Here is a 20219-nt window from a genome sequence, read left to right as displayed (position 1 = left end):
TCTTTAAACTCTGCAAAATGAAGAATTAAGCCATTGTATGACCTTGTTCCAAGGCAACATCAAACAGGATCTGCATTTCTCCCTTATCATATAGACCTTCGTCCAATAATTGAACCTTGACAATACACATATAATATTTAATCTGCCCATGTTGGCCTATAGCTGAATCCTTTCTATCCAGCATTCTCCAATTTCTTTAAGCCCTTGTGGACTTTCCTCATCTGGAACTACCTCTTTTGGTGTTATTGTAAATCCCAGATTGGATTTCTTGGAAGGTTCTCTGTTTTGATTCAAAGATTCCTCCAACCTCTGTCCTTTAATTTAGCATCTAATTTCTCAGTCTTTTCTTTCTCCAAGTCTGTCTTATTCTGACCTCTCTCTAAGAGGGTACACAAAACTGAAATCACCACTGAAAAAAATTATTTGCATGCTGAGAGAAACAAGCTCAAATGGAGCCCAGAAGCGCTGTGACTTCCATTTTTTTTTTCAGCTTAGTAAACAATTTTCTTTAACCTCAAAAGCTCTCCCTAAGGACTTTATTTTCTTACACTCAGCTTCCCTTCTAGACATTACCAGTTCAGATGTTTGAGCCTTCTCTGTCTTTGGCTTCTGCTTTTTTTCTGCCTGCCTCACTGGATCCTGACCCCTCCCCTGCTCTGGGAAGTTATTAGTTCCACAAGGGTTTGCTCCTCCAGTCTGCAGGAGTCAGGCCAGCAACAGGCCCTTTTTGCTTTTCTGGTCTTGGCTAATGAAGTCCCAGCTTTGAGAAGCTTGCTTGTGTTAAAGAGCCACACTCCCTTTTAAATTTTCTTTTGCTTTTCCTCTCTAGGGTTTGTATGTATCAGTTTTTGTTTTTCTGAATCGTGCTGAAGGCCTTGCTGCTTGGGCTGCAGGGAATCTGTCCAATCAGGATGCTGTGTGCTCCTGCTTTAGAAAATGTCATTCCTCTTTTTTAATAGAACTAAGAAAGTGTTATTTTCTATATAAATTGTTGCTAGATTACTGTAAATTCTGCCCCTTAGTGATACGCCATTTGTTGAAATTATTTTTATAAAACGGTGTTTATTTCTCTTAGCTTTTTTTGTTTTTGTTTTGTTTTGTTTTGTTTTTAGCTTATTTCTTAATGCAGCTATCACACAAAATAATTGAGACTCTTTTGTAATACAAGACTTCACAACACAATCTTGAGCAGTTAAAGTCTATTTTTAACCTTCTATGCTATTTAGTCTTATTCCCAGCAAACATCCCAGCGATACTGGCACTTTGTAGTTTTCCTTGGCTCCAGCTCTTTCCTCCTGGTCTTCGTTGGACCTCTACCCATAGCTGAATCCTCTGGCTGAATCTCTTACTTCTTCTCCTGACTCCTCCTCCCCTGGCTATCAGGAAGTCCAGCCCTATTCTCTCTCCTGCTCATCACTTGGCTGTAAGCTGCTTTACTAACTATCAGGGGAACAATTGGAGGGCAGAATTTACACAACTTTTTAGACAGGATATGAGAATTTAAACTACACAATAACCTTATACCTTCAGTGATACTTTATTATATTAAAGGAAATGTCTCCAAACATACTTTTAGAAAGAGTGATTTACGGAACAAAATTCAGTGTTTTCTCCCAGAAGACATAAGTTCAGATATACTACTGTGAAATATGAAAATGATTATTATATGACCTTATATAAAATTTTACTAATTTTTTTACTCCTCCTTTTTTTTTTTTTTTTGAGACAGGGTTTCTCTGTGTAGCCCTGGCTGGCTTGGACTCACTTTGTAGACCAGGCTGGTCTCGAACTCACAGCAATCTGCATACCTCTGCCTCCCAAGTGCTGGGATTAAAGGCATGTGCCCCCACCATCCAGCTTATTCCTCCTTTATGCATTACATCCTGACAGTAGTTTCCCCTCCCTCCACTTTCCAAGTCTCTGCATTTCCTCCAGTAGGAGGAAAAGGGACCCAAGAGCAGGCAAAAGAATCAGAGAAAGCCCCCACTCTCAATGTTAGGAGTCCCACAAGAACATCAAGCTACAAAACCATAACATGTAGAGGATCAAGCTCAGACTCATATAGATCGGTGATTGTCACTTCAGTCTCTGTGAACCCCCTTTGAGGCCTGCTTTGATGATCCTATGGGCAATGTTCTCTTGGTGTCGTTGACCCCTGTAGCTCATGCAGTTCTTACCCCACTCCCTTCTTCAGGATTCTCCTGGCTCTACCTAGTGGATCTATCTGTTGCTGGACGATACCTCTGTGATGACAGTTGGGCTAGGCAGTGATCCATGAGTACAGCAGGATATCATTAGGAATCATTTCATTGACTTTTTCCTAGTCATGTTTGGTACTGTTCTGGTTCTCTGGGTTATCTAGCTTCTGGTTCCTAGACATCTAGGCACTGTCAGTGTGGGCCCCCTCTCATGGTGGACTTTAAGTTGGACCCTCAAGTTGGTTGGCCACTCCCACAAACTCTGAGCCCCCATTAGCCCAGCACATTTTGGAGGCAGGACAGATTGTAGGTCTAAGGTTTTATGTCAGGATTGGTGTCCCAGTACCACTGCTGGAAGCCTTGCCTGGTTATAGAAGATGGCCTGTTCAGGAGACGCCTTAGTGCTAGCTCTTAAAGGCTTGGTAGAATTTGTCAATGTGTCTGGAGTTTCTTTGTTGGAAAGTTTGTTGTTGTTGTTTTTTGTCTTTTTATTGCTGCTTTAATCTCAGTGATGATTATAGATCTGTTTAAATTATTCATACTTTATTTAATTTTGATAGGTCATCTATATCTAGAAATCTATCTATTCTATATTTTCCAGTTTTTTGGCATTTGTTTCAAACTACTCCTTAATGATAACCTATATTTTATTGCTGTGTGTATAATTTCTCCCTTTTCATCTCTAATTTTGTTCATTTGTATCTTCTCTCATTGTTTTCATTTATTTATTTGTGAAAGTGTGTCTGTCCACCCTGGTGTGCCACTGTGGGAGTCTGAGGATAACTTACAGAAATCCGTTCTCTCTTCTTACTGTTTGATTTCTGAAGATCAAGCTCAAGTACTCAGGCACCTTTATGTGCTGAGCCATCTTGCCAGCTCATATCACTTAGTATTATTTGTTTTCCCAAAGAACTAGTTTTGTAAGTTTCTTTTAAACTCCATTTAATTAATTTCTGTCCTGATTTTTATTATTTCCTGTCATGTGTTGCTTTTAAGTTTGGAGTGTTCTTGATTTTTTTTTCAAGGACATTGAGATACATCATGAGGTTATTTATTTTGGATACTCTTAGTTGTTTTATGTAGACATTCATTATAAACATTACTCTTAGAATTTCCTTAGCTGTATCCCAAAGGTTCTAGTAAGTTGTGCTTTTATTTTCACTTCCGTATTAGAGTTATTTTTATTTTGCTATAAGAAACATCAAGACCAGAGGCAACTTAGAGAAGGAAGAGTTTATTTTGGATTACGGTTCTAGAGGGAGAGCCATTATGGCTATGAAGAATGGCAGCAAGTAACTAGAACAGGAAAAAGAGAAATCTCATCTTCACCTAAAAAGTGGAAGAGTGAACTGGAAATGGGGAGATGCTCTCAAAGCCTGCCCTCAATGATGCACTTCCTCCAGCAAGGCCATCCCACTTCCCCCAAAACTCCCTAATGGGGACCAGGTGTGCAAATGCTTGAGCCTGAGAGGACCATTATTATTCACTACAATTCAATTCAAGGAACTTTTAATTACTTCTCTGGTTTCTCCAGTGCCTGACCCATCATACAGTTTTCATCTCCACTCATTTCTGTACTCTTTATATATTTTTATCAATTTTTAGTCCTGATAAGGTACAGTTACCTATTTTGATTCTTTTGTATTTGGTAAGATTTAAGTTGTGTCCTAGAATGTGGGCTATTTTAGAAAAGATCTGATGAGTTGCTAAGAGGAGTATGTGTTCAGTGTTTCTTGAGTAGACTGTTCTCTAAATATCTGGTAAGTCTGTTTGATTTTTTTAATAGTTTAACTTACATTTATTTTAACTGTATTGGTATTTAGTTTCAATGATCTATATATAGAGAGGTTGAAGTCACTCACTACTGCTGTGGCAATAACTATCTGACATTTTATGCCCATTATAGAAGCCTTAATGTTTGATATATATGTACCTCCAATTATTTTATATTCCCCATGTATTTTTTCTGTTATTAATATGCTATAGTATTCTTTATTTTTTGGTTACTTTTGGCTCAAAGTATATGTTATTAGGTACCAGAATAGATATGTCAACTTGTTTTTAGTTTCTGTTTGCTGGGTAGATTATCTTCCACCTTTGGACTCTTAGTCCATGGGTGTCCTTATGAGTAAAGTGTTTTTCTTGAGATAACAGAAAGTTGGATCTAGTTTTTAAATTGATCAGATAGTCCATGTCCCTTTACTGGTGAGTTGAGGTAATTTCCAGCTAAGGGTATTGTAGATATGTTTACTAATTATTTTTCTGGCAGCTTGGATAATTGTTCTGTACTTTTCCTTCTATTAGTATCAGGAGGGGATTACCAGTTTATTGAGTTGAGCACAAAGAATTCCTTGGTTTAGCCATCCCTCTTCTGAAGTTTATTCTTTCCTGTGTTCTCAGTGTCAAGACTGTCTTTTCTCCTTTTCTTTGTAAAGTTTCCTTCAAATAGCTTCTGTAGTACTAGGCTAGTGGACAAGCTCTTCCTTAGTTTGTGCTTCTTTTGAAATATATTTATTTGGCTTTTAATTTGAAAAAGGCTTTGCTAGATACAGCATTCTTACCAACTTCAATTTTATTGATTAAATTCTAGATCTGTTTATATTTTAAAGTGACATTCCACACATGTTTATTGATCTAGCAGAAAATTAGAAATTGCAAACCACAGATAAAGCATTCCTGAGCTCAGTCAGGGTTCCAGTTTGTTTCCATTCTTACTTAAGATCTCTGAACTTCAGTTTTATCATTTGTACAGTAGCAATAATAATAATAACTGTTGATGGCTTTAGCAACTCACTGGAACCTTCCCATTTACCTTTTACCATTTTACTGTTCTGCTTGCATGGGTAGCCTGCATTAGAAATATGCTTAGTTCCACATGGGACAATTTAGTTTTTCTTTTGCAGAAATAACAAGACAAAGAACTCATGAATATGTGTCCCTTGTTAAGAGGACTTAATGTGTGTGCTTCTCCTCAAAGCCATTTAACAAAGAAGTCCAACAACTCTAGGCTTAGGAGCAAACCTAACCAAAATCAGCAGAACCATCAGGCAGAGCTCCCTGCTCTCAACCATGTGCATCACTTAGCAACACCTACTTCTCCCAGGCATGACTGTGGTATTGTACACCACTATATCGTATGTCACTGAGATGTTGTGACTGTGGCAATTGATAATTGTTACACATAGAACTGGGTTAGCGAGGGAGGACGGAAAATCTGACTTGGGGACATCATGAATTTGAAGTGGTCCGTGGCAGTTGAGTATGGAACTCTAACCACATATGGTCTGTGAACCATCAGTAGAAAACAGCAGAAGATGGGACTGATGACAAGAGAAAATATGGTGATTGAACAGTGAAGCAGTCCCATATGTGAAGGAGTTGCTGAGACTGAGAAAAAGTAGTAAGAGATGACTAAGAAGAGCCAAGAAAAACTGGTAATATGAAAACTAGGCCTTAACAAGGAGCCATGAATAAGTCTCTGAAAGTGAAAATGAATCATTTTTCCTATATCTTATAAATGTATATTTTTATGTTATGATTTCTTATGTGCATTATGAGTTTAAATAATGACTTTCCTCTCAGCTGAATGCAATGAATTACTCATTAATGATATTTATGAAATATATTACAGATTGAACTTCATGATCTTGAAAAACAAATAGCAGCTATTACTGAGGAAGCTAAAGAAACAGAGAGGAAAATGCATCAGCAAGATGCTACCATGGAGAATTCTAAACTTCACTGTGGGCTCTTGGAAGCTCAAATTGAGTCCTTATATTCAGAAAGCATAAAGCTTAAATTTGATACAGAAACAGCCCAAGAAAAATTTGAGGAACAAATGATAAAATATAATTCATATTATAAAAAAATAAAAGCGTATAAAGATAATTTAGAAGAGATAAAAAGCCAGCTTATGACCAAACTCTGTGAAAAACGAGATCTCATCAAAAACCTAAAGTCAAAGAAAGAAGATCTTACAGAAAATCTGCAAAATTCACAAGGGAATCAGACAATACAAATACAGGTTTGAAGTGTTACTTATCAAACCCTTTTTATGATTTTTATAAGTATATGTAGTAAATAATAGTTAAATTAATAAAATACCTATAGTTCTACATTCAGAAACTATTTTCAGAGTTTTAAAAACTTAAGTAATGTAGCAATCAGACATAAAAATTAAATAGCAGTTTCTCAAATGTGCAGATTCTTAAAGGATATATATTTCTAGATCATCTGTGGATTTATAAACATATATGGCCGATCACAGTGAACAAACAATTAATCCACGTGCTGCAGAAATAGCAAATCATGGGACATGTTCAGCTTCTAGTTTCAATCTGATGACTCCAGACCAAATCAGTCCCTGTGATTAACGCTATTACGCAAACAAGCTGAATTGATAATTACACCTTGGGCACCTTTGTATTCCTCTTACTACTCTTTGAAGACTGTAGAGGACACCAAATTAAAATATCTGCCACTCCTGCTAGAGAGTTAAAAGTATCATTTTTATGTTGTCAGGGAGTCATCAGCACAACTACCACTTCCCTTCATGTCTTATTTTGTTTTCACTTGGGTTTATAAGTCCAGGTTTGCTTTGTGTAAATAATGGTTCTTTGTCTTGTATAGCTATAGAAGTAATGTTCTATAGGACATGAGTTTTGTCCTATTTTGAAAGTTCAAATTTTGATTTTGCTAGTTTTCATAAGTTATGAAAGAACTGAAAGTCTTATTCTTTGTCTTGTATAGCTATAGAAGTAATGTTCTATAGGACATGAGTTTTGTCCTATTTTGAAAGTTCAAATTTTGATTTTGCTAGTTTTCATAAGTTATGAAAGAACTGAAAGTCTTGTTCTTTGTCTTGTATAGCTATAGAAGTAATGTTCTATAGGCCATGAGTTTTGTCCTATTTTGAAAGTTCAAATTTTGATTTTGCTAGTTTTCATAAGTTATGAAAGAACTGAAAGTCTTGTTCTTTGTCTTGTATAGCTATAGAAGTAATGTTCTATAGGCCATGAGTTTTGTCCTATTTTGAAAGTTCAAATTTTGATTTTGCTAGTTTTCATAAGTTATGAAAGAACTGAAAGTCTTGTATTTATTTTGATTTGTATCTTTTAACTTTTACAAATATCCAGGAAGACATTTCAAAGATAAAGAATAAAATCATGACAGTAAAAAATTCAATCATTGAGAAAACACATTTTCTTGAGGAAGAGAAAAAGACACATGAAAAATTAAGAAAAGAAATAGAGGTGAGTCTTAATTATCTCTATTTAAATATTTCATGAGACAATGTCTTGAGCTTATGCTATATTTGTATTTCTATAGTTCACTCTTGATTTTCAAAACAGGTAGGGAATGAGAAAAAAACTTGATTAAATATAAGCCACTAAAATATAATAAGAGATAACACTTCATTCAAATATGTGAAAGTATTTGAAGCAAGTATTCACGTTAAGTCTGCTCTATACCAAGTATGACACATGCCTATAATCCTAGCACTTGGAAGGATAGAGTTTGAAGCCAGCCTGATCTACAAAGCAATGGCATGTCACAAAAAGGTACTTGTCTTAGAATTCTCTGGAGTCCCTCCAGGTCTCGTTCTACCAACCACTTGCTACCTAACTAATGGCTATAAAACAGAGGCTTAGATGGTCAAAAATGATGGCCATTCTAGACATTGGAATCTTGGGAACAGAACTGTGAGCAGTAGGAAGCGTTGTTGTTCTAAAACTTCTTGATAGATAGTTGCAATTCTCAAGGGTCAAGTTTAAAAACAATAAATATATATATAATGAAAATGAGGTTGGGTACTGTGGTTCTTGCCTACCATCCAGCATTAGGATGCTAAGGCGGAAGGATTGCCACAAGTTCGAGGCCAGTCAGGCTTTAGAACAAGACTGTCTCTAAACCAAAAGAAATGAGCAATGGAAATAAAAAGGAAACTAATTTCTTAACATACCAGGTGCCACTCAAAACTTTTGTCATTATTGTTGTATAATGGAGGAAAGGTAGGGAAAAGAATGTGTTTTTAATGGCAAATAAAAAATTACATTTAACTCAACAATTTAGAAGATAAAATCTTTTTTTTAACTTGTTTGTGGCATGAAAACATCTAAATAATTTGAAGATTAAAAAGCCTTTACCTTTACATATATACAGTAAACAAAACACTGTGATTTAGTAGGAATTCAAATTAGATTAGGCATTTCATGTATTTATTTTTGTTCTTTTATACATCCATTTATTAAAATGTTATAAGTAGTAAGGTAGTATATTAGGGGTGTGAAAATAGAAAATGGATTAATGAAACAGAAAATATCTAGAAGTAGTTCTTATGCATGAACAGTTCAAACAAAATAAACCTGCCAGTGAGATGGTTCAGCAGCTAAAGGTGCTTGCTGCCTAACAGACTGAGTACCAACCCTGAGAGCCCTGTGAAGGGACAGACCCCGCTGGTGCTGGTTATCCTCTGACCTTGACACAGGTGTCATTGTGGCACCCACTCACCCACCCATATGCATCACAGCACACCCACTCCACCCACACCCACTCCCCATCCGACACATAAACAAATGCAGCAGTATTGGTTAAACTATGCAGAGAATGCTAGATAAATTCCCATCTCATACTACTTATGCATACTCTCTGAGGAGCAGTCGAGAAATACAAGAAAACACTTAGCTCTGTGTTAAAGAACCATTGTTAAAGACAAAAATACTTAACATAAACTCTACAGTTAAATATTTTTACTTTCATAACAATAGAGAAGACAAGACTCAGCTCTTAGAAATATTTGTAAGACAAATAAATGAGAAGAAAAAGACAAGGACATGTCAAACAAAACAGAAGCCCAGTAAGTATGTGACATGAAAATACTTAATTATTTAAGCATGTGTATCTAAGAAACAACAACAACAACAAATCAGTAAACAATACTGAGCAAGCACTTTAACACATTTTTCTATTTAAGCAATGTTACACTTTTATTTTCAAATTATCTTGCAAATTAGGTTTTCAGTGTGATTTGCATGTGTATTTCATCCTGGTTGGCTATCTTTCCCCCTTTCTCCCTCATCTCCTTCCCCCTTGCCCACTGGACTCTTCTCACCTCCAGTAGTCCCCTTCCACTTTGTTCTGTTGCCTTCCCATGCCCTTCATTAAAGGTTCTGTTCTCGCATCTCACGGCCTCTTTCTAATCTCTTTACTTATAATTACCCCCACCTTGATACACATAACTAACAGAGGCTACATTGTATCCCTTTTCTGTTTCCGAAAAAATGTCTTTTTCTCTAACAATCTACACACAATAGAAATAATGATAAGGACCATAAACTAGAACTTTACCTCACATTTTAAATAAGCTGCTTATGTACAATATATCAAACAATAGTCAAACAAAACAACCTTAAATGTCTATCAATATATAATCCTTAAATTTCTACAATATACATTAATCCATACCAAAGTAAAATATTTAAGACTAGTAGATTCTACTTTATATTAAAAATTTTTAATTAATTAATTTATTTGTGATTATGCCTCGTTTCCCTCTTTTTCCCCATCATTAAATAAGAGATAAAGATAAGAGAAAAAGAAAAGTAGAAGCGAGAGATCCCTGATTTAACTTTATTTTATTTCCTCCCTGACCATAATCAATAACAATCAACCACCCTAAATGATAACAACCAACCATAATATATCAGATAACCAAAAACATCCACCCCACTTTTTCGGAATGGGGAGGTCATATTCCTAAAATTTCTTGTCTGGAAGCAAAGAGATCTTTTGAGTACCCTGTGAGCATCCCAACCCTTCTCTCTTAAAGGACCCTTCCACAAAGACAGTTACATACAGAGAGGGTTCCAAAAGCAGCAAGCAAAGAAAAACCGTGTTTCTGCAGCTGGTTGAAAATGGCTGCACCTGTCACTGTGCTGGTTTGGCCTTCCTCCTCCTCTTCCTCCTCCCCTCTTCTTCTTTTTCTTCTTTGGGAAAACATCAAATGGCAGGTGATGCCGGTGCAGCAGGGGAGCCTAGAGGACCCAGGAGCCCAGGATTAGGAGGCTGAGGAGGTAGCTTCCGCTGAAGATTTAGTAGAGGTCTTTGGGGCTGAAGTCATAGCCAAGGCTGAGGCCCTAGCTGTGGTCTAAGCTGCAAGGGCTCATGGAGGTAAAGCCAAAGACAAGGAGTGGATCCCTGTCGCCAAGCTGGGCTTGGGTTAAGGACATGAAGATCAAGGCCTTGGAGGAGATCTACCTGTTCTGCCCACTAAGGAATCTGAGATTATTGACTTTTTCCTGGGAGCATCCCTAAAGATCATGCCAGTGCAGAAGCAGACACAGGCTGGCCAACAGACCAGGTTCAAGGCTTTTGTTGCTATTGGGGACTACAATGGTTAAGTGCTCCAAGGAGGTAGCCACCGCCATCTAAGGGGGCAGCATCTTGGCCAAGCTTTCCATTGTCCCTATGTGGCGAGGCTACTGAGGGAACAAGACTGACAAGCCCCACATTGAGTGCCACCTGTAGGCTTAGATTTTTAAAAACCTATCTTATTTAGGGTTCTTAAACAATTCTACCTCCCCCCCTTTTTTTGTAAAGATTTATTTATTTATTATGTATACTGCATGTCAGAAGAGGGCATTAGATCACATGACAGATGGTTGTGAGCCACCATGCGGTTGCTGGGAATTGAACTCAGGACCTCTGGAAGAACAGTCGGTGCTCTTAACCTCTGAGCCATCTCTCCAGCCCTCTATCTCCCTTCTAATCCACTGACCAGAGATAGGGAAGAAATAAACTTATTAGGAGAAGGGTTTGTGGACCTATTTAGAAGTAGTTCCTTGGGGCAGTTCTACTCTTCATTGTCAGGATACCAGCAGTCCCGTCCAATAGCAAACGCCAAAAACAACACAAATCAGTAGTGGTTACATGATCCAGCAGAAACAGCAAGGCTCCCTTGAATAGGCCCAAGTCCACAGAAGTGGTCAGAATCAGCCAGGGCACCACCAAAAGTTCTCTGGTGTATTTCTCTCTACGAAGCAAATACCAGCAAAATGTTGCATGGGGTAGCAATGCAAACGCGTTGTCTCACTGTCTGCGTGTCTATTTATATTCTTTTAAACATCATGCACCCTCTCACATGTCTGTTTTCAGCAAAACATTACATGCCCTCCCACAAGACAGGTTCCAGAAAGACATCGCACATCATAACTGAGTCTTTAAGGAAACCAGAAACTTCCACTTCACTAGATCTACATATAAGAGATAAAGTCTAGTATTTATCATTTGGAGCCTGTATTGCAACACTTGCTATGTTTTCCAGTCCCATACATTTTATAATTTCACTTTTCTTGTTAACTTAATAAAATTCCACACACACCACATTTACACTATCCATTTATATGTTGTTAGAGAAGCGTCCACACTGATCCCTATAGTGGCTGTACTATTCCAACCAACAATGAATATGGCTCCTCCTGCCTATGTCCTCTCTAGCATTTCTCATTGTTATTTTTTTCATGATGCCATCTGAGTAGGGTGAAATGGAATCTCAGAACAGCTTTAATTTACATTTCCATGATAGTAGAGATATTGAACATCTTTTAAAATAATTATTGGCCACTGTTTTTCTTCTTTCAAAAACTGTTCATTAGCCCACTTGTTGGTGACAGGTCTTATTTTTCCTGTTTAATTTTTACAATTGTTTATATTTTATAGATATCAGTCATATTTTGGCAGGATGAGGTAGCAAAGATTTTTATTCATTCTGAAGTTTCTGTCAATTGGTTTATTGTTGTGTAGAAATTTTACCTTTTTTGTTTTCCTATTTGTAAATCTTTGGGGCTATATCTTCTAATATTGAGGTCATAGTCAGAATATTCTTGACTATAAGTACATCTTGAAGTAAAATGTATTCTCTGTGGTTTCCTTTAGCTGTCTCAGCATTCCTAGTTTTAAATTAAGGTCTTTGCTCCAGTTTGAATCAATTATTTTTATTCAGGGTGAATTATATGGATCTAATTTCATTCTTCTGAAGGTGGATATCCAGTTTTACCAGTACCATTTAACAATAAATTTTTGATAATTAAAGCCATAATGAGGTTTATTTAGCTACAATAATACATAATATAACATAACAAATTATATTATAGTTGGAAAGATGAAAAGCCCTTGAATCTTAATACAACCTTTATATGACTATAAATTGATAGAAGCATCTTGGAAATGCAGTTGGTATTATATAATAAGCTCTTCCAATAACATGTTTTTAGGTGCCATTGTTAAAGAGTAAGTACACACATTTTAAATCTTGGCTTGATTAATTTTAATTAATATCTACACACAGCTTTCTGTTTAGAGAACTTTTACGTTCATTCTCATAGACTAGGTGTGCTGATGGCACATTCTTTTACCCCTCTGTGACAACGTATTTATCCCTGCCGAACCTCAGGAGTGTTTCTGCTGAATATAGAATTCTGAGTTGACAGTTCTTTCCACAGTGGAAGATAAGCTGCACCATTTTGGTGCCCACATTTCTAATGTGAAGTCAATGATTGTTGAACTGTACCCATTTGTTTATGTTTTCCTTCTTCTGATGAAGTGATTCTTTTCCAGGACCTTTGGTTATGGTTTTATTCATGGCATGTTTGATCATTTATTTATTTAGATTTATACTTGACCCATTTCCAGATCCACTCCACTAACTCTTGATTCTGTAGGGTTTTGTTTTGGGTCAAATTTGGAAGTTTTCCCCCATTTATTTGAATAATTTTTCATTTTCTCTTTATTATCCCATGTAAGATTCTATGGCACACGCACTAGAGTTTCTGTTATCTTCTTGTGGGTCTTTGAGGTTTTATCTTTGTTGATTTATCTTTTCTACTTCTCAAACTGAGTACTTTATAGTTAATTTTTAATGTATATCTTTTCTCTCTATTTTCTCTAGCTATTATTGAGATACATTGACTTTTTTCTATTTTAATTATTTAATCTTTTGGTCTCTCAATTTTTACTTTGATTTTTTAAAAAAATTTTTCTGTTTAAATCCTTTCCCAAGTTTTTCATCCTCTCAGATTTGTGACTTTGTGTTGCAGCATGTTTATTGTGACTGCTTTGATTGTTTTTCAGATAACTGTGGTATTTGTTACAGAAGTGTTGGTATATTTTAAATGCCATTTCTTACTCAGTTTGAAATCTTCTTTGGAATGTGTCGTTCAGTGTCTGGTGGGCCAGAGGTGGCCTGGGTTCCATGTCCGGCAGGCTGGTCCAGGTGCTGCTTGCTTCCCGATGAGAACAGAAGGACCTTGTCAAGGTCAAAGGTCTGGTTTCTCTCAGGCACAGCTAGAGCACTTTAAGGTGAGGCCCATGCAGTAGAGAGGATCCTAGTCTCACCACGGGAGGTGGAAATGATTTTCTACCGGATGTTACAATTTAGCTCTTTTAGAATGATCTTGCTGGTGCCAGAAGGCAGTAGAGACTTGGGAGTTCCACAGTCCCATGATGATACCAAAAGTGACAGAGCTTTTTGTTTAGCTGCCATACTAAGCATGGCAGAGGATTTAGACAGACGCCTGAAACCTACCAGAAGGCAGGCCTGGTGGGTACTTAACTGGCTGTCAGCACTGAGCTAGCTGAGTTGCTTCTGGGCCTCAGCAACTGCCAGGGCAGCTTCACCATTGCTGCCTTGACCTGCAGTCAAGCCCCCAGCATCCAGCAGAATAAATGGAGTCTCAGACTGTCATAGTAGAGAAATGGTGCCAGGTCTGGAGAGCAAGCCAGCCAACCTTTATTTATAAACCTTGGACAGTGGGTAGGGGTTTGAGGGTGAATGTGTCTGATTCACTATGACGAAGGGTACCAGGATACTTAATCTACACGCAGTGGTTCAGTACCTCATTTACATACAGTAATACAGAGGTCCTATCACAAGAAGGAGAACATAGTACTTAATTATCCTATAGGTGGGGGAAGAACTTCTAGGTATGGTTTAAAGTCATCTCCCGGAGGCTAGAATCTCTTTAGCATAGGGTGGGGTACTTTCACACATCCCCAAGTTTTTGCTGAACAGGTTCTAGGAGAGAGTTGGGCTTGTAATCTTCCCTGAGGGCTATGTGATGCTTTTTACAAGATCTGATGTTCCCCAGATCAGGCAAAGAGAGAACCCTGCCGAGAAAGGGAGTCTACCATTATAGACCTAGCTTAGAGGCTATCTGGAAGCACCAGACTTAACCTTAGCATCGGGGTTCCACAGGCATGAGAGCTGATTTTCTATTAATGTCTGGATGTGTTGGCTCCTATGTTTTAAGACTCTGGTTCTTCATTACTTCCAGGCAGCAACTTAAATTCATATCTTCCTGGTAGTCTGCATGGACATCCACTGGAGACAGGAGAGTTTCCTTTTCTCTGTGAACCAGATGTGGTTGTTCTGGCTGGCTCTCCAGACCTTTGCTGCTCATGCTCCATCCTGCACTTGGCAGGTGCCTTACCTTTCCATGCATACTCCCTGCGTAACTTTACATTGCTTTGTTACCACTGAGCACTGGCAAAGTCCTGACTTTACTAGGCTTTCTCTGATTTTATTGCCATTTAATGAGACAGGATCTTTCTGGATTCCATTGCTTCCAAAAGATGATGTTTGTTACTGCTTGGAAGGCGCCAAAACTCAGGACTACCCATTAGCGTACTGAAGCCACTCCAGCAGCAATGAAGAACATGGGATTTAAAAAAAAAATGAATCTTCTCTTGTGTGGGTGGTAAATAGGCCACATTTTTGTTGTGTGTCACTCATTGTGAGTAGAAGAGTTTCTGACGGAAGTGTTCTGTCTTGGGAGGATGCCATTTTCATTATTTGTCTAGAAAGAGGAGGCCTCCTTGAGACTTTTCCCTGTGTGTGCTTGTTATCAATTGAACATTGATGTTCTGAAACAACCAAACATTTTCAAGAAGGTTGAACTTGGGGTTCAGAGGTTAAGAGCACTGACTGTTCTTCCAAAGGTCCTGAGTTCAATTTTCAGCAACCACATGGTGGATCATAACCTTCTATAAGGACATCTGGTGCCCTCTTCTGGAATGCTGGCTCACATGCAGGCAGAATACTTATAAATAATAAATAAATCTTTTTTTTTTTTTTAAAGAAGGCTGAACTCAAATACTGGGGGATTTTTATTAGTTATCTCTTCCTGTTGAGTACTATTTTTTGGCCCTCTGTATTTCTTTGTTCATGCTCTGGGACATTTCATAGGTCATATTTTTTTGCCTTGGCTATACCATTATTTGTTCTAATCTTTAGTGTTTTTAAACATTTATGTGTGCATATTTTAGATTCTATGTTCCTATTCTCTACATTTGTGGTTCAAAAAATAGAAATGGTTCTTGAATTTCAATCTTTATCTGCAAAATAATGTTTTCTGTATTTCTAGATCATAAATGAAATGGTAAAAAGACATTTCCAAATATTTACCCCCCAATGCCTATATTTTCCTCCCTATTTTCTGTCTTTAGATATGTTAGAAGATGGAAGCAAGAATAAACTATGAGTCATCACCAAAAAAATGAGAGAGTATGAACACAAGGCTTCAAATATAAAGCAGCTAGCAATAGTCAATAATTTTTTTAATTCAAAGCATAACAAGTGTTATTTGCCAAATTCAAGAAAAAAATTGGTGAAGTTTAAGATGATTTAGCAATTGATGAGTGTTGCAAGCAGTATCTTGTGATAACAGACATTCTATAATGGTTTATTCTTGCCTAAAATTTGTATAGTCCAGGCTTAAAAATTTAAAAGGTAGGAAATTAAGTGCATTTAGAGCCACTGCAAACTGAGAATATCTGGCTTGGTACCATGCAACATTCATCTGTACAACTGACAAGTACATCCATTTATTGATGTTAAGAATAAAGATGATTACAGAGCCAGGAGCCAATCAATCCTATCTGAAGACTCCAGGGAAGCAAAGGGGAGAGGATAAACTAAAGGCAATGTAACAATTATTCAAGCAGGGCTGGAGAGAGAGCTAAGTGGTTAAGGCCACTCACTACTTTTATAGAGGAGCTGAGTTTGGTTCTCAGCACCCACATCAATTCTCAACTGCCTGTTTGCTTTCATCTCTGGGACTCTGATGCCTCAGGCCTTTGTATGTGCTCACATGCCCTCATGCATGCATGTACACGTGCATTCACACCTAAAGACAATAAAATAAATCTTTAAAAACGAATTCAAGTAGATAGCAAGATAACATGGTAAACAATTATTAACTTATAGAAATTACAAGATTAAATGTTGAGTATTAATTCTTTTTTTCTTTTCCTTTTCTTTTTTTTCTTTTTCCAAAAACTATATAGGATTTATATTTAAATCTTCAAAATAACTTACCATATATAATGTTATAAGTTCAATAATGTATATAAGGTTATACATTTAATAAAATAAAAATATGATTACAGATCTGTTAGATTCCTCCTCCCCGCCATATTTCAAATATATTCTCCTTAATGAAAATGTAAAATATTAGAGAGAAAGCTATATTCGTTCTTTGAAACTACCTCCAGTTACATTACTCTTCCCCATTGTTTTCACCTATTACTCATGGTTTACACACAAACGCACACTCAAAATAACATGGGTACATTATGTGTACTGCACATATAATTTTGCAACCAATTTACTTATTCCTATCTCTCTTAACGTTTTCATATTGGTATCTATCAGCTCACCTTATTCTTTTTCATTGTTATAAAACAGCCAACAATATTTCTACACCTTAGTCTCTTTCATTATACTGCAACAAATGCACATTTATCCAGTTTTATTATTAAGAGAATTGTTGGAGTGCGCACCATACTACATAATCCTTTCATACCAGGAATTAGTACTAAAAAATCATATGATCCACGCTCTCGTACCTTTCTCTTAATAATTAAGTAATATTAACTCTCTTAGTATTATGATTCCTTGTAATAATTATGAACAAAAATACTCTACATTTGAAATAATTTTTATAGACTTACTTCCTCATGATGTTATTTGGGTCAGTACTAAATTTGGCCTCACAAGGAACCTCAGGTTTGCATGTTAATGCCTTTCAAAGCCTTGTTTGTTATTTGAACTGCATGTGTGAATGAAACTCTAAGGCCCTCAATTAGAAACAGGGTTAGAATGTTGATGAGCTGAGATTTCAACTTCTGCCTGTAAGAGAATCTATCTGTTTTCTATTACTGTCTAGCCCTAGTAGTAAGGACACACTGTATTTCACCTCACTGTGCCCAGATAGGTGGTGGGAGCAACTTAAAGGCAGAAGGATGATTTACGGTTGCCTCACTGTTGAGAGGGTATGCTCCTTCAAGGCAGGAAGGCACAGCAGAGTTGATGGCAGCAGGAGCATGCAGGCGGCACTCCTCGCAGCCTCTGACCCTCTAAGGACCACCATCACCAGCCTGTGCCCACCAGGTAGATCCCGTGGTCAAACGGTTCTACAGCTTCTCAAAACAACGTCATGAACTGAGAGACATATTCAAACGCATGAGCCTGGGAGGACATTTTACATCCAAATCATAACATATCAGTCATCGTAGTGATAACTGCGACAAAAGCTGGACTTAAAGACCGAAACCTCAGGGCAAACAGAAATAGACTCTCTACTAAGTATTAAATCTTCCAACCCAGGGTGATCTACCAGTAATTTAATTTAATTTAGAACAAAACTCAATACTTTCAAAAGAAAATACCAAAATCCAGAGTTTGGAGCACGTGTATGACTATTCAATTAATAATAGATCATTAGTAGACATAAAGAAGTAGAAAGGGGGCCACCTGTCGCTAGAGTAACACTGAAATGATAAAAATGCAGTTCTGTTTGTCTCAGAAGTTGTTAGCGACGAAAACTGCTGTTAAGCATTCTACAGGGAAAAAGTAAGTGCCATGAGGGTTATGATGAAATAAGATAAAGAAACTCAATCAAGCAACAGAACCAAATGGAAGTCAGAATGGACAAGAGAAATTATTGAAATAAAAAATCTTAAGAGTGTAGAATTACAGAGTGGAATTAACAGCGGATTAAACACAACAGAATGCAAGCTTTGACCTACAAGACAGCTCAAGTCACTGGTCAGGGCACCAACAGAAAAAAGAGAAAAAAAGAAAAGAAAAGTCATATAGCCTCAGTGACCTTGAGACTAGATTGAACAATTTGACATCTGTACACATTTAGTTCCAGAAATGAAAAGAGGGAAAGATGAAAACTACAGAATATCTGAGGAAAGACTGGCCAAGAGTTTTCCAAACAGGAATAAAGTATATATTGAAGATTTAAGGAACTCAACAAATTTTAGGCAGGCTTAAATACAGCAAAAATACAGATCATTAAAGTTATTGAAAACTAAATACAAAGAGCAATCTTAAAAGCAGGCATAAAATAGTACTGCAGAAGAATGATGATAAATGAGTTTTTAAAAGTCAGAAACATTGATGGCTAGTAAACAAAAGGAAGCCTCATCGAAGCCTTAAAAAACCCCATTGATCAATAATTTTAATTTTATGAGATCTTTGTTTTGTTTTGTTTTTCATGACAGGGTTTCTCTGTGTAACAGCCCTGGCAGCCTTCACTGAGATCCGCCTGCCTCTGTCTCCTGAGTGCTGAAATTAACGGTGTGCATCACTATGCCCAGCGAAATGCTTTTTCTTAAGTAATGGTGAAATGAAATTTTCAAATAAGCAAAAATTGGTAAACATTGTTTCTAGTATGTTTTCACTAAGAACTGCTAAATCTCATTTTAATGTGAAAGGAAATGATCCTGCAAATGGCTTGAAGTGGAAAATATGTAGATGAATAAAGGAGTACTTTCTTGAATTGCTTAGGAGTTGATTGAAGGACTGCTGGGTAACATGGCAGAGTCAAACCACTTCTGAGCACATGGATGATTCTATCAAGTGAAACAGAACCATGACCACTATGTCATTCAGACTAGCAACTCCTGCCATGCCCACCACTCATCCTTAGACAGCTAATGACAGGGACTCTGCAGCTGCAGTAGGAGCCACCATTTGGGATGCTCTCTGTGGACTCTGAATCTCTGAGCCAACCTAGAAAGCTGGGTGTGGTGGCACATGACTTTAATCCCAGCACTCAGGAGGCAAAGGCAGGTGGATCTCTGTGAGTTCGAGGCCAGCCTGGGCTACATAATGAGTTCAGGACAGCCAAGGCTAACACAAAGGAACCCTGTCTCCAGGGGTTGGGGGAGAAGAAAGTGCATCTACTAGCAGACAGCCTACAGCATCTACTAGCAGACAGCAGGTACAGCATTGTACCACAATGGAGTTTCCTCCTTTAAAAGACTCATTTACCACTGGCCCCAGAAACAGCCTGATATGACCACCACACATGAGCCTTGGCACCCCAGTAGCCGCTGGTGGGTAATGAGTGCTAGACCTGTAGTCACCATACCTGTCCCCACCTTAGGGGGTCCAAAGTTAGGATATTCTTGCTGTAAGAAATTTACATTTATGGAAGTGCCTATCTGAAGACCACATAGGCTTCATTTGAACAGCTGATCTCACTAGAAATCTGCCCCTACTACTTGCGAAAACTGATACAAATGACAATACAAGGAAAGGGAGGAATTTCATATCCCAATGAATGAAAAAATTGGACCAATATCTTCTATTGCAAGTTACTGTTACTTTGTTTTGGCTGGTTTGTATATAAGTTTGTATGTTTTGATTTTATGATGCTTTTGTTGATTTTGTTATGTTTGGGTGTGTCTTTGTTTTTTGTCCTTCCCCCACCCCAAATGAGTTAGTAATTTAGTTTTTCTGTTTATTTTATAATTGTTTGCAATTTTGTATACTGTTAAGCTACTGTGTTTTAGCTTTTATCTCATCAGAATAGATATTGCTAATTCTTTATCTTTTCTCCTACTCATTTCCATTTCTCTGCTTATAATAGTCTCTTTGCCTCTCCTGCCTTCAACCTATCTACCTTTCTTCTCATTCAATGCCTTGTCTCTTTTTTGCTCTTTTCCCCATTC

The 20219-nt window shown here is 37.3% G+C and overlaps 1 protein-coding gene across 3 annotated transcripts in view; it reads left to right on the top strand.

The window, feature by feature from the left end:
- CCDC122 (coiled-coil domain containing 122) overlaps positions 1-20219 on the top strand; it is an 82307-nt gene that overhangs the window by 51535 nt on the left and 10553 nt on the right. For all 3 annotated transcript variants that reach the window (XM_084767147.1, XM_084767146.1, XM_084767148.1), the window contains exons 4-5: positions 5830-6222; positions 7334-7450. In XM_084767147.1, the coding sequence (XP_084623273.1) occupies positions 5830-6222; positions 7334-7450 (510 nt within the window). The remainder of the gene's footprint in view (positions 1-5829; positions 6223-7333; positions 7451-20219) is intronic.

Source organism: Acomys minous (assembly GCF_964271855.1).
Source record: "Acomys minous genome assembly, chromosome: 18".
In the NCBI taxonomy this organism is placed as follows: domain Eukaryota; kingdom Metazoa; phylum Chordata; class Mammalia; order Rodentia; family Muridae; genus Acomys; species Acomys minous.
This window is presented reverse-complemented; position numbering and strand designations above follow the sequence as displayed.